General features: G+C 39.0%; 1 protein-coding gene across 1 annotated transcript in view; it reads left to right on the top strand.

Annotated features, from left to right (window-relative positions):
• Positions 1-11,551, top strand: part of fstl4 (follistatin-like 4) — a 203,879-nt gene extending 192,328 nt beyond the window's left edge. The window contains exons 13-15 of the mRNA XM_062433395.1: positions 4,586-4,689; positions 10,543-10,652; positions 10,849-11,551. Coding sequence (XP_062289379.1) covers positions 4,586-4,689; positions 10,543-10,652; positions 10,849-11,551 — 917 coding nt within the window. The remainder of the gene's footprint in view (positions 1-4,585; positions 4,690-10,542; positions 10,653-10,848) is intronic.
• Positions 11,552-15,303: the final 3,752 nt, after the last annotated feature.

The raw sequence follows: 15,303 nt of genomic DNA, 5'->3' as shown, positions 1-15,303 counted from the left end.
CACTGGTCCAAATTTATTTTTTAATATTCAACATCCAAACAAAACAGTCTGGTATTACATTATTATATCTGTTGGGTCTAGCTGCAATACAAAGCACAATGCTGCTCCTTTATTTGCTTTTACATAGATCGTCAACTGTTGAGCTAACATCTTGCTTTATCATGAGTCTTTTAGCATAGCATGAATGTAGCCATATTAAAATATAACTTTTTACAGGATTCTCTTAGGTCAGCATTTTCAACCAAATGTAACATTACTAAGTTAACATTAATTTGCTAGCTAAAGTTGATCAAATCATTCCAGCCAGAAAAACACGAGAAACTGCCTTTGTCCACCTCTGCCTTAAAAATAGACATCTATTTTTCTTTTTCAAATATTTTTAGACATCTTAGTGGACGCCTTGACGAGTGTAGCAACAGTAACTAAGGGGGGCTCGGCACAGGGTAAATTATGACAATCTATATTTTTACTTGATGATTTAAGATGATAAAACAAATACATCTTGTTTGGTACAGCTTTACCGGAGTATTTAACTCATCCTTAACTAAACTGTATTTAGCCTTAGAAAAAACCCACATTGGACACATTCAAAATCCAAACTTTATACACTCACATCCATGTAGCCAGTGTTGTAGGTTCACATGACAATAGCATCACTAATGTGAATTGCATTTGATTCAACTTGCCACACCACTGTAAGAAGACCACATGCAAGGTAAAATAAATCAAATGCACCTAAAGTGCTTGAAACAATATGGTGGCCAGGTGGGTGCTGGCTGCCTCGCCATTCATCTTTTCTTCTAACGGCTGTTTAGAGCCTGAATCCCTGAAGGGTTCCTCCCAGGGTCAGCATCATTTATACCGAGGTGCTGGATGACAGGAAATAGGCCTAACTCAAGGAGAGTGGGGGGAGGGGTGCAAGTGAAGCTCTGAGTAGAGAGAAGGAAAGAGACGACTCAAAATTAACCTGAAGCTTGAAATTATGTCACTTAAAGGAAACTAAAGGTTCAATATCTATGCTTTAAACTTGTAAAATTAAACTTGTTTGATAGTTTTATTTAAAAATGACGAGCTCTCGTTGACTGGTTTCAGTGAGAAATGTTATTGGTCACAACAAAGAGAGGTGATATAATGAAAGAAGAAATTGAGGTGTGTTCTGGCACTTAAAGGAAGACACTCTCACATTTAAAGTTCAGGTCATGGCTTTTGGTATATTGCTGCCCCTTTTCTCTCTTCATTCAACGCTGTGAAACTACTTTCCTCCTCTTGTTCACTCTAACCCTCTGTTGCCTTTTCCTTCTTTCTCTCCCTCTTTCTCAAAGGCCCTCGCTGCCCTCTGGGTGCAGGAGGTTAATGCATCCTCTCTCTTCTTTTTGTTATCTCCAAGCTCTTTTTTTTTTTTTTTTTAACAAAGCACATTTGTAGCTTCTTTTCAACAATGGCCTGTAGAAAAAAAGAAAATGGCAGACTGCAATGGATGCACTTTACCCACAAACATATAGAAACATGTTGAACCAAACAAAACAAAAAAACGTCAGAATGCTGTTATTATCCTCAAAGGAGATTAAAGTTAGTGATCAGGAAGACAAAGCAACACTTTTCTCAACAAGTAAGAAATTAAAGATTAAATTAAGATCGTCATGTAAAAATATAAACAGCATAAAACTGACTCTAATATGAAACAGTGTGTCATCCCCGGTACGTAAAAGTTATGGTCACTGTTGGGAAAATCTTTCTCAAAACCCAATAAATATCTCCTAAATCAGACTGTGTACGACTGATTCAATGAGGCACAAATAAGACAAAAGTGCTAATAAACAGGATATTAGTACAACTCTCACACTGTTGATGCACATGGTTACCCACTTGAATTTCGAGGTCAGGGCTGTTCTTCTGACCTACCGGTCGGTAGACTTCAGGGATCATTCATGTTGAAATTTCCAACTGGGAACTTGGAAATTCTGACTTCCGAGTACAACTTGAACACACCAAAAAGTGGCAGGAAAAAAATTGTAGGAAAAAAGGTTAAAACATAAATTTAAATTGTGTAGAAGCTAAGGCTGATGATTTTATCCTTTATTATTCTTGAGTCTTTCTCAACACGTTTTTACTCACTGTAAAATTCCTTCATACTTTACCAAAAGCTTCGGTCTTTAGGTACAACCCCAATTCCCAGCGGATGACAGATGAAGGCCGTTAACATGTGGAGAAGCCACATAAATAAAGGCTTTCATGCTTTTTCATGCTGTCTCACTCGAGGAAACGACACCTTTGTTATCTGTCCCAACAAAGGGATCTAACCTTGACTCTGATGTGTCAGACGTGAGGCCAGATACAGTAAAGCTCCCACTGGGACTGAAAACAAAAATCACATCAGCTAATTCAAAAGAAAAGCCAGATGGCAAAAAACCTCTGGTTACTTAGTCACTTTAACTTTGTTTACTGCTGCTGTAAATCAGTAGGAGGCAGCGTGCAGTTTTCAGAGGTTTTTTTTTTTTTTCCCTGAAACCAAATAAACATCTTTTAGGTAAAAAGTATTCTACTAAGTAAAAAGATATTCTGGTTTGGTAAAGGATGAAATCAATAATCAGCAGGACCCTTGTGTATTTTGGCTCCTGTTTTGGCGATAATCAAAAACACAACCAATACTAACATCTAACATCTATTGTCTTAGATTTTTCTGTTGACCCACGGTGGCTATCAAAGCTTTTTAATTGAATCTGGATCTAGTTTTGAATATGCTTATTAAATCTATTTCAAATCTTTCATCAAATCTGATTAGCATTGAACATTTCCAAGTCAATCAATTTTTTTTTTTAAAAGAACTAAAACTAAAAAGATCTGCTGACTGAGAAGGCAGAAACAGTGTGAGTGGCAGCAGCAGCAGATATTGAAATGCTGATAAAATATGTATCTGACACATTGAACAACTGTAGCCTCACCTTATTTTTCCATGAGCTACTGGCTGCAAATACTGGAAGTCCTGATTCAGAAGTTGATAAGCTTAAATTATTGATATGAACTGCATTTTTTTTTAAAAATTCATCGGGAGATTCTCCTGAAACATGATTCAGTTCAGAATCAGTTGGATGAGTTTCTATTAAGAGAGGCGCCATCGCTCCAAACGTGACTGTTGATCTTTTTAAACTGGGAAAAATGAGACGCGGGAACCTAAATTTGAGGAGGATACAAAATGTGGTTTGATAAAAGATTTATTAGCAAATTCACATATTTTACCAACTGGAATCTGAATTTAATTAATGCCACATTTTTCTGTTTACTGTTAACAAGCAAAACTTTTTTACTTGAATCAGCAACTATGGAAACATTTATGCACTCAGAAGGTTGCCCATATACGGCGTTACATTACACCAATATTGATTTATGCTATAGGTTCTTAATTTCTTAACTTGAGGTGGACAGAAAAAATCCTGCTCATGACCTCAGTTTTACCTCTGTTCTCATCATGAATAAAGCTAAACACACACACACACACACACACACACACACACACACACACACACACACACACACACACACACACACACACACACATACACACACACACACACACACATATGCAGTCCACCATGTCCAAATACAGTACATGCACACATGCTGAGTTGACACTCGGTTGACCGGTGTCGAGCAGAGGGCCGGACCTCCCATTACTGAACACAGAGCTTGTGGTCTCGCTCCACTGGTGAGGGTGTCAGCAGCTCCCTGTCCACCCAGCCAGAAGCAGGGTAATGGATTGTGTTATTCCTTGTTGTTGACATTGCAGCAGACCTGAGGTTGAGTACGCACCCCCCACCAATTCACCCCCTTCCCCTCCTCTTTCCTGTCTGTCTGTCCTCCTTCCTCTCTTTGCTTTCAGCTCTTTTTCACCTTGTGTGTGTCAGATATTAAAACCACTCAATTGCACTTTTTCCTTTTACCTTCGACATGCTTTTTGGCCATCTACACCTTCTTAGGCGGTTTCTTAGTCACTTTCTTAATATACTAACAGCTTTGACTCTTGACTGTGTTTGGTATTTAGGTGAATGATTATTTGGTTAACAAGTACGCTGCCTTGTTCGACACCCATAGTCAAAATATACTGTACTTATTGGGTTTACTGCTTCTGATGTTGACCTCTCACATTTGTACCAGCGGTGAGTAAAGAATTAGGGGTCTTTCCAAAAGGGTTCTTAGTCCAACCAGCTACCAAGACTTAGTGCTAGATTAACTGTGGTGCTAGATTTTAGGACCAATATTGATATTTGAGAGTTAAATAAATATCTGATAATGATTATTTACATTTTGTCATTTAGCACAAGTAGCTTAGTTTTTTTAATTAAAGTAAGAAACAACTGTAAGTAGAAAGGTTCATAAGAAATACCATAAACAAGAAAGTAGTGCAACCATCAACAAAGCACTAAAAAGGTTAGGGTGTAAGTGTTGAGGTTTTCATGGATGAGCTGATTTTGGAGGTGGTTGTGAGATTTCAGCACCATGGACAGAGCTTTCATTCTATTCACTTCAGGAACAATTTATTCCATCTTTTTCCTCCTTTTCTCTCTCTCTCTTTCGCTCTTCTAGGAAGTAGCAACAGATCCTTTCCCAGTGAAGATGCTCTATGACAAGTCACATGATCAGGTGTGGGTTCTAACATGGGGCGATATGGACAGAACACACCCAACACTTCAGGTACGTCCGACACACTAAAAATAAGCTCTCTCAGCGTGTTAGCAGTTTAGGTTTGTTCTTTGCAGTGACTCCATTAAGATGACAAGAAAAACAGCTGCAGTAGACAGTTTTATTATATGATGTTGTTAAACTGGACAGAAGTTAAAAAACAGAGTTTGTCAGTTTTATATTTTGCTTTTGAGTTTAGTTTCATCTCCTGTACACAAATAAACATCATGTTAGTGTACAAATTCAACACCAGAATCGCATTTTGGAAAATTTAAGGACTCTGTTCCTCAAATTCATCTCTGTTTCTTCCTCATTCTAAATTATATCAGTGATAAAAGCCAGCTTAGTACAGCTTTGAAGGTATAAAACAGCCATTCTTTATTATTGTCTTATTTCTTCTCCACTCTGCATCTACTTTTTGCTTTGTGAACTCTAAGGAGTGATTATCTTCCTGGGAGAAAATAATCTATATAAGTTGTAGAAAGTTTACCAAGCGAGGGAAAACTGCGCCTCATGACTAATTGTGCTCCGTTGTGTGCCCGCGTCCCTGTTTACGTGATAAGTATTTGCGCAACAACATCTAATCTGTGTGAGTTTTAGAGCACTTACCAACAAGCCAGCAAAACAGCAACTCACAGCTGCGGTGCTGTTGACTCGTGCCCGGCGTCCCTTTGGACCACTGGTGTTGGAGGCTTCACAAATGAGAAATGATCACAGGTGTGGTTGTATTTAATCCACCTCGGGGGATTGGGTGAGGCGTAGGAAGAGAGAGAGAGAGAGGAGGCTGCAGTAGAGGGTCGAGGAGGTGGAGGGGAGGGGAGAGGGAGCAGAGCTGTTACCCGGGGGGAGAGGGATGATGCTGTTTTTATGGGGCTTGTATTTATATATGTGTGTGTGTGTGTGCGTGTGTTTGCCTGTGCGACAGTGGAGGACACTGCCACTAGTAAAGCCACCGAGGGATCCCATTGTAATCTCTGTAATAGACACAAACATGTTTATTGTTCTGCTTTGTCCCATTGGAGGGACGCATCCCATTATAATCGTATGAGGTGTTGTGTTTAGTCTTAACTGTTTGGGGATGTGCTGCGTGTCTATTCATTATGGGGATTGCAGAGGGACGATACACTCTCAAATTTATGATTCTTCGGAGGATCTTCGGAGTGAAATTACTCATTTTATATTCAGACGATTACTTGAATGCGTAATAATTTTTTTCTTTTGGTGATGGTGATGGTGGTGTTTGTGTTATTAGTTTTGAACTCTGTTGGTTTCACATAAATGTTTAATTGTTAATCGGTGGTCGTGTAGCTGTTAATGGTCTTACAAATAGAGCCTCTTATGATTTTGTAATGTTTCCAATTTGTATATCACTCCAGGTTTTTTAAAATAAATTTTAACTGTAGTCATAGTTTGTTTTTGATCATTTTGGGTGCCACTATGGGCTTTAAAATAAAAATATTTTGTAGGTTTTAACTATGTAGAAATGCTTTATGCAGTTTAGCACTCTTTCTTCATAGAGTGTAGGTGTTTCTGTGTAGTAGCCTCAGTGAAGGTGCACACCCACAGGATTTATATTGGAGTATTTTTAAACCTTGAAATAATAAAAAATAATTTTAAACCCTTAAATAAAGCAGAAAATGCTAGGAAAATATGCATTTTATATAACAGACAAAACTATTTTCATCTGATATGAAACTATCTGCCTGAACTGTAGAAACACATTTTTGTCACTTTTTTTTTTTCCTTTTTCATTTTATTCATTTCGCGTTTTCCTGCAGTCGTTCAGGAGTAATGAATAATTAGAGAGCAGGACATGAATCACTCAAAAATGCAATTGCAGGGAAACCGCATAATGGATTGGAGGCCACATGGATCACACCACAAATAAATGTTCTGATAATGTCATTATCATTTGGACTGAAAGTAATTGACCCATTCAGCAGCAGCCTGTCACTACCAGAGGCAGCGCTGCGCTCCAGCAGATCATACATGTGTATGAGTGTGTGTCTGTGCTGGCGCATGTTAATTTATGCGCTCGTGACGCGTGTGCGTTCAGCTTAGTGTGTGTGGGGGGTATTTTTTAAGCAGCCAAGTCCTAGGATGGCTCAATATCTCTGTGTAAACATCAGAGGGAGTGTGATTGTCAATTCATTAGAGAAGACAAATGGAGGAATCTCGGCCGGGCAGAGAGACGTGGCCTTTCAGACTGTCAGTCCAGCCTGCGTTTACGTGCCAAGAAAATATTTAACTCTAAGGCACATTGTTTTTCTTTCCCTGCACATACACACAGTATTTCCAATCTGTTTCCCCCCATTTAGCTCTCTTGTCTGTTTACCAAATATATGTTTAGAGGCTTGTAATTACTATAAATTAAACTACAACTGCTACAACAGTTTGAGACGATACAAAGCAAAGCGGTCAAAATCATTTATATCTTTTGCAGGAAAAATCTTTTAAGTCTTTTCATGACGCTGCTTTTCAAGTTTCAATCAATCAATCAATCAATCAATCAATCAATCAATCAATCAATCTTTATTTACTATATAGCGCCAAATCACAACAAAAGTCATTTCAAGGCACTTTACAAATATAGAGCAGGTATGTACTCTTTCTTTTCTTGCTCCTTATCGCAGTTTACTCATGTCTTACCGATTATCTTCATTTGTCTTTATAAAGACACCTAATCTGTAGATTTTAATTCTCAGTGTATTACCTGATATTTTTAGTCTTTGCAGGTGGGGATGTTAGTAGTTAAAATTGTTAGATACACGCAGTGATACCTGAATTTGGGTACTAATATCTTACTATTAGGAATAAAATTTGATTTTTTTCTATAAAAGCCTTTTTTTTAATCTAACTAGAGATGGCAAACTTATCGAATGTCGTCTATTAGCAGCTGCAGGACAACTTTGCATGAAACAGAGTCTAAAATTGACTTATTGATTGGGTTTAATTGGTCTGCTAGTGCTTAAGACACATACTACACCACCACAGTGTCCCCGCTTCGATTCAAGCCAGAGGACCTTTGTTGCGTGTTGCACGCCCCTCTCTGTCGCCCATTAGTAAATATCTGATTATAGACCAAGTAAACAAAACTATAAATCTGATCAGACAACCTATGCTGACTTTTGCTACTAGACAGTTTTTTATAATCTGTGCTGCTGACACATTTCAGTGTTGAGTTTTGGCCACTGTGTGATAGCAAACATCAGTATCTGTACTCTCTCTTTATGCAACAAATCTAAGACACACACACACATCATGCCTCAGAGTGTTAAGACACAAAGTATTAATTATAGTCTTGAAAATCTATATTACATTGCATTGATCTGGAGCAACAAACCTCCGAGTCAGCCTGGGAATTAATAATGTGCTTTATTGTTCCCCAGGAGCAACGAGATGAGTAATTCTGACTGTAACTGTATAACATGCGCCGCACGGGGGTGATATTAAAGCGCCTTGTAAGATTTATTGAATTTCCTAAATGACACAAATACGTGAGGAACTCTATCTCATTTGGATTTTCTGTAATTTGATGGGAACGTTTTTTTTAAAAAGCTACTCAAGGCTTCTGTCGAGTGAATGTTGTTGCAAAGCAAAAACTACTCAGTCAGAACCAAATCCCCCTCAGGTATTAGGGCAGCCAGCGAGGCAGGGGCAGAGTAAAACTCAATTGGGCCTAGTTTCTGAGTGTGTGGATATGAAATCCAAAGATGAGCGATGACAAAAGGGAAGCCAGTGGCATTAAGTTGAGAGCACCTGCAGCCCTGGAGACCACAGCAGCTGCCTAATAATACATGAGCGATACTACATTGAACCTCATTAACTCCCGTCATTGTATTCTGCATCTGTTGTAATGACTTTTTTTTCCTTCTCTCTTTTCAAGTGTGGATTCGTTTCATGTCTTCGCAAGTAGTGAGGAACAACCTGATCTGTTTTTGTTAAAAAATAGATAAGAAAAGTCAGGAGGATCAAGCAGGAGAGAAAAGCTTTTTGAGGAGTATCGCAGGAAGGAATGTAGCTGAAGCAACAGCACAGCAACTTAAACTGCTATTTTTATTTCCTTGCATTTGATACTGCGGCTGTGGAGGAAAGAAGGCGACTGGCCCCCCACTAGGCATCAGGTAGCGGTTCAGCTTTAATGGTGAAGGCACACACATCAAAACAGATTTTTACACTTAGTTCTTTCCTCTTAAAAATATATTCTATATGCTCTCCAGCAACATTTGCAGAGGCGTCTAAACACAGAATCGCATCAGTGAGGCAAGTTTCTTTGAGAATATAAAGTGGAGTGTGTAAAATGAGAAGAAACAGATCTGGTTTTTATTCAGAAAGTCGTTGTTGCTTTGAACAAACGCTCAGTCTGTGTGTGCCACATAAACATTTACTTCCCATAAACCACTTTGTGCGTCCTTGACTGTGACCCGATCACAGAGGCATGCATGATGAAGCGTGTGTCATGGACAAGGCGGTGCATCTGGGAGCCCATCAAAAGCGGATGCACCACCCCCACCCCATCAACCCCCCCTGCACTTTAAAAACATGCTGATTCAGTGCCAGGTGTGTGACATGAGAGATGAGGCTTTTATTGTGCCAGGTGTGTGACATGAGAGATGAGGCTTTTATTGTGCTGTGTAATCCGAACACAACCGTCACTGAATAAGATGCTTTATCAGAGGACTGAGGTGGGGCCACTTTTCATCAGCTCAAGTCATATATACTGCAGATGTTTATCCGTTTCAGGATAAACGAGCGTGTCAGCTGGACAAGTTGCAGCTGTTAAATCTTGAGATATGAGCGTTTATCTTATTAACAGGAAGTAGCAACAGGGCATCGTGAGGAAGCTCAAAGGTCACAGGTTTGCTGATCACAGTAGTCACAGCTTGGTGTATTGTATGTTGAGCAGTACACTTGATAAAAGTTGATGTTGTATTTTTAAGAGTTTAAAGTTAAGATTTTTTACATTAATTTATAACAGACTCAAGAGGATGATCTAACAATGGACAGAAATTATGTTTTATTTATTGTTTTGATGGTATATAACCTTCCAAATGACAATTTTTTAAATTTAGGAAAATATTTTGTAGCATCTTCATTGCTTTTTTGCATATCTTTGCTCCAAAATGAATGTTTTAACAAACTGTAACCTTGTTTTGTTCTCATTAATATGAAGCACTACAATCAGTTCAACAGCACTGCAGATACACTCTTTATTTTCCTATTGAACCCAACTGTGTAGTTAGATTTATATCAACTTATATATCACAGATATATCTGTGTCTGTTTATATGCAAAACATATCTTAGTCACAATTATTACTTAATCATATAAAAAATGTTTGCCTGTGCAATATCTTCATTAAAAAAACATGTATATACGTCGATATAGCTTTATAATATATTAAAATCTCTCAAATATCTATTTCGGCTCAAAGATCCAGTATCAGTTGTGCTACAGAAATGGACAGGACAGTCATCCTGTAGTGGAGATGTTCCTGCTTCAGAGAGAAATTATTGTACTTGTCTAAACAGATCAAAAAAATTCTGCAGTAACATTTTGTTATTAATGCCGAAAAGCCACTAAAATATGATTTAAGTCAAACTTTTTAAGATTCAGATTAACTTTCCAAAGTTACAAATAATTTGAATAATGATGTTTTTAACTTTAGTAATGTTTATGATTTATGCAGTTTTTCAAAAAAAGACAAAACGATCTTAGCCCATATTTTTCTATTAATCTGAAATTATTTCTTCAAAACATATCACTGAAGATGAAGATCTTTCTTAAGTAGAAATGTTCCCACCAACCTCGGAGTATGCTGTAGCAACATCATTTAAATTTCTGTCTTAACATTTTTGTCTGCAGGTAATTCCTCAAGCCAGTGTGGGAGAAGTACATCACGCTATCCGCACAACATTCCAGAGAGTCAACGACTTCTTCATCCCTCCAACCAACCTCATCATCACTCACGTGAGGTAAAAAAAAAATGCACACACACAATCACACAACCTTAAAACACGTGACCTCATTGCTCGCTCATCACACCTGTCCTTCTGAAGTAAAGGAGGAAAGAGCAAATGAGAATCCTAATGAGAATCTCGATCGCATTAATCACCACCCTTTAAAATCTAGAGAGGCTATTAACCTTTCTCTTGAACTTTGTCCGTTTAGGTTTGCCTTTGTGTTCCTCAAAAACGAACCCGCGGTGCACAAGATCGACCTGGAGACCTTCCACCGCGTCAAGACCATCAGCCTGAAAAACTACAGCTGCGTGCCGGTGAGCATGGCCTACACGCATCTGAGCGGCTTCTACTTCGTCCAGTGTCAGAGCAAAGGTCACTTGCACGCCCCATCGCAGCTGCTCATCGACAGTGTGACGGACACCGTGATCGGCCCGAACCTAAACATCACGGGGAAAGCCTTCGTGTCACCGGACGGCCGCTACATTGTGACACCTGACCTGCAGAGCTCAAAGCTGATAGTACAGACAGTCTCGTTCCAGGGTGAGCTTGGTCTCAACCAGGAAATGGATGAGCCTATAGCTGTGTCTGATCTGGTTTTCCAGCCCTCCTTCACGGAGTCCAACCAGCACGTGGTGGTGGCCACCTCAAGCTCAGGCACGGACCTGCTATTTGCCGATCTCTCCTCAGGCCGCACGGAGGTTTTGCGGAGCCTCAAGGAGCCCCTGTCCCCTCAAGCCTGGCCCTGGGTAGGCCCCAACAGAGTGGTGGTCTCCAGCGGGTTGTTCGGACAGTATCTGGTCACACCGTCGGCCGAGTCCCTCTTTGTCCTGAACGGCAAACAGAGAACGCCGCACTGCGAGGTTTCAGACATCAAGAGGGGGAACACAGTTGTCTGGGTCGGCGAGGTATGAGTAGAAAAAAGAAAAGAAAAAGCGAGGAGACGTAGAATTAGAGAAAGGCGTAAATGACAAAAAAAAAAAAAAGAAGGGGAAAGATCAGGCCACATTACCTATTCTAAAGATTTATGTGAACATAAGTTGTGGACTCAACCCTGGGACTGAGCGAGAGGGATTCACGCCTGGGTTTATTGTAACAAAAAGTACACTTAAAAATAGAGTAATCGAGAAAAACATTAAGACACCCTGTTGTGATATTTCTATTGGGAGAAAGTGTCAATGCCGTTCAGTGCAACAGTGATCTATGTGCACTTAACTATACAGAATTGTACATTATTGCACTTCCTTCCATGTTATCACAGCAAATAGGTACCTGAAGAGGGGTTATTAACAAACTATGAACTATGCACAATGCTCACTTTTTTTTAGAGTAAAAAGCTTTCCGATTTTGTTTAACTCTCAACAATGTTTGTCGTTTTCACCAGTGCTGCATATAATCACCACAAAACTGTCCGTCTGTCCTGTCTGCCTTTTAGTGTATGCGTGTTTCCGAGTCCTATGAACCCATCTGTTGACTCGCCTTCGTCATGGTATCGTACTGTATCGTCCCTCTGAAAGCTTTCACTCTCCTCATGCCGACAGAGGTTGGCTTTATGCACATGTGTAATACCCTCTATTTACATTGTCTATCCAAAGATTGGTCCATTAGCTGTCGACAATGGATGTTTCGGTCACAGAGGAAGCCTAACCAGAAATGAACAGTACATCTTGTGGTCTCTTGCAATGATATAATCTGTCCCCTGCCATCTCTCACATTTATTCTGTACCTGCGGCACAACTCTGTGCTGTGGAGCCTGAAAATGCCACTTAGCAGATTCCCTCAGGGTAATGACTCTGGTTTACGCTGACCCACATGCTGAGGCAGAGCCAAAGTGGCATCAACTTCTCTATCTTCACTGGCTGTGAGCGTTTGTACATCCTCCCAGAGAGCCGCGAATCTAGATCAAAACTCCACAGCAGGTATACCGCACTCGCCGTATGGTAAAAGTCAACTTTACTCGTAGGGCTGTCGCACAAAGAGGATACATTTTTTATTAGTTCCTGTCTAGTCAACAACAAAATAAAATGTTTTTTTTGGATTTGTCATTTGTAGACAGAAACAAACACACAGGACATGAATAAAAAAATCAGCTTGTTTCAAAAGAAGGGATACATTTTTACAAACATTAGCAATACCCACTGTATTCAACATTTTTCTTCTTTCCAGGAATACTTATTGATTGTAAAACTACTAAAATGGCTATAAGTGTACAGCTTTGTTTCACATTACTATTATTATTATTATCATCATTATTATTATTATTAATATTATTACCATCATTATTAAAAGTTGTATACCTACTTTTGAAAAACCCAGAGTTATCTGTCTGGAGGCAGAAACTGAATAAACACCAGCAACTCTTCGTCTATGAAAAGATAGATATTTTCTCTCTGTGTGCTTGAACAGAATCATCATCTGTGTAATTTGCTTTTTGCCGTTTGCACTAATCATCGTGATGATGATCCATTAGCAGCAAGATAGCGCTGCTTCTCTACAGATGTAATAATTTTATCTGAATTACTGGAAAACGTAGCGTTTCTAAAGCATTCCTGCCTCTCGACAGTGGTGCCGAGGTGTTTATATGAATACTTTACATACAGTTTTTTTTGGGTTATAGCCTTTTTTTTTTTTCTTCCTCTTTATGTCGTACAGCCCCTACTTTGTGCCTCCTGTTCTCAAACAACTAAAAAGATGAATGTCTTCAAATATTCATTGGTCAGTATCATCTGCCGTACAGTCGATGGTTTAGTTTTCTTATTATATATTATGAAGTAAATCAGGAGCTATTTTTTTCAATTAGCTGATTCAAAATTCTCCATATGTGTTTAAATTATTCTTACAAAAGCTGCTTAAAATTACCTGGCTGAGTATAAGTGAAATTTTGTTGAACAAACTGGATTTCCACGCACTGTATTTCTAGAGTTTTCTAGGTATTTCAAATATTTGGCAGGCCTTGAGACTATTATAAATGTGTCTTCTCCAGCCAGCACCGAACAGCTAGAAGCAAAAAAGTATTCCAGGCCGACATAAAGTCAACTTGCCGTTAAATTAAATCAGCTTGAAAAACGGTAGCACCAGTGCTCCATCTCTGCATGATGTTGTCTTGTGCTAAAATGTGATTGACAGGATTCTTAAGAGGCTCCCTCGTACTTGTGTAATCGCTGCACAAACACTCACAGGATCTTGCAGTTGTTGCCCCCCCCCCCCCCTTTTTTTCGTACTTTTTTGGCGGGTCAAACTTGGTGGAAAGAAAAAGCGAGAGTAAACAAACATTTATCTCTGAAGCCCCTTGGCCATCCACAGATGTCAAAGTCCAACTTTCAGTGTGTACACACACACACACACACACAATAAAAAGAAAGTGTGTCGGAGTCCTGAAAGAAAAGTGTAAACCCAGCTGGAGTCGTGTGAATGGAGAATATCTGCTCATGTGTTGTTGTTTTTTTCTCTTTTTTTTTCCTCCCAGAAACAAACAGCAGCCCAAATTAAATATTAATCATCTTCTCCTAATGCGTAGTTGTGCCTGTAACTCCCTAATGCAATGCAATGTGTAGGGTAGCAAACCAAGCTGTGTAAGAAAAGAAATGAAAAAAAAGAAGAGTAAACACAGGAGGGAAGCGGATTCGTCGTTCTCGTTCGTGATTTTAGGTATTCGCTGCTAATCTGCCACGAAAAACATCCTGGCATGAAAGCTAAAAACGTAACGATGTTTGATAATGTTTCCTAGACCACTGTTGCACTGAGGAGAGAAATATAATATCTGACATATATTAATGTTATATATATGTTATTATTTGAATGCAATCTGTCAAAATTGGTAGCCCAGTTTTCTCACCGTATCAATCAAAAATATAACTCATTGTTGAAGGATTCAGGCTCTGATGCTTCCAAAAGTCACAAATCCCATCCCAAAGTCACTTCCTGGAGGCTCTTAAATGAGTCACCCCTCAGTATTTGACAGCTCCGAGACATGCATGTAATGAAAATAGATCTTCAACGTGGTTATCATCGACCTCTCAGAGATCTCTCACAGTCACATACAGTTTACAGTCGCTTATGTGGAAGAAAGAAAAAAAAGAAAAAGAAAAAAAAAAGAAAAAAAAAGAAGTCACTTTCCCGCCCTCTCATCGTCATGTCTGTCAGCTTATCTCTTAAGGTCGATTGAGCAGTATGACATTGTTACAATAGAGCCAAGGAGAGCAAGAACGAAGAGTCTGCACCTGCGCTTGCTGATATTAACTACACTATTGGCTAGCTCACGTTGTTTGTTTGGATCTACCTTCAGTGTCACATGATTATTTCCGTACCTCTCCTTTAACCCTCGAGTAAGGGGCTGCAGAGCTGAACCGCTTGGTGTGATAGACATCGATAGGAAACCCACTGTTGTAGATAACATTATTGTTCATGTTTAGAACACATTCGGACATGACAAAAACTGACTGTACAGTTTTCTTTATGCATTTTGTGTGTTCTGGTTTATGAGGGAATTGTTTTGTAAGAAAAAAATCAAATAAAATATATTGTAAAAATTCTGCAGTGTCTTAACGAGTCATTTTACTGCCAAATGTCATTCAACATATTTCTCAGATTTTAGAACAACGTAGAATATATTTTAAAAAATAAATGTATACAATTAAATGAATGGATTTTTCAGTCATACAATAAA

This window comes from Scomber scombrus, chromosome 14, assembly GCF_963691925.1.
Source record: "Scomber scombrus chromosome 14, fScoSco1.1, whole genome shotgun sequence".
Classification (NCBI taxonomy): domain Eukaryota; kingdom Metazoa; phylum Chordata; class Actinopteri; order Scombriformes; family Scombridae; genus Scomber; species Scomber scombrus.
The sequence above is the reverse complement of the archived record's forward strand: the minus strand, read 5'-3'. Positions and strand labels throughout refer to the sequence as shown.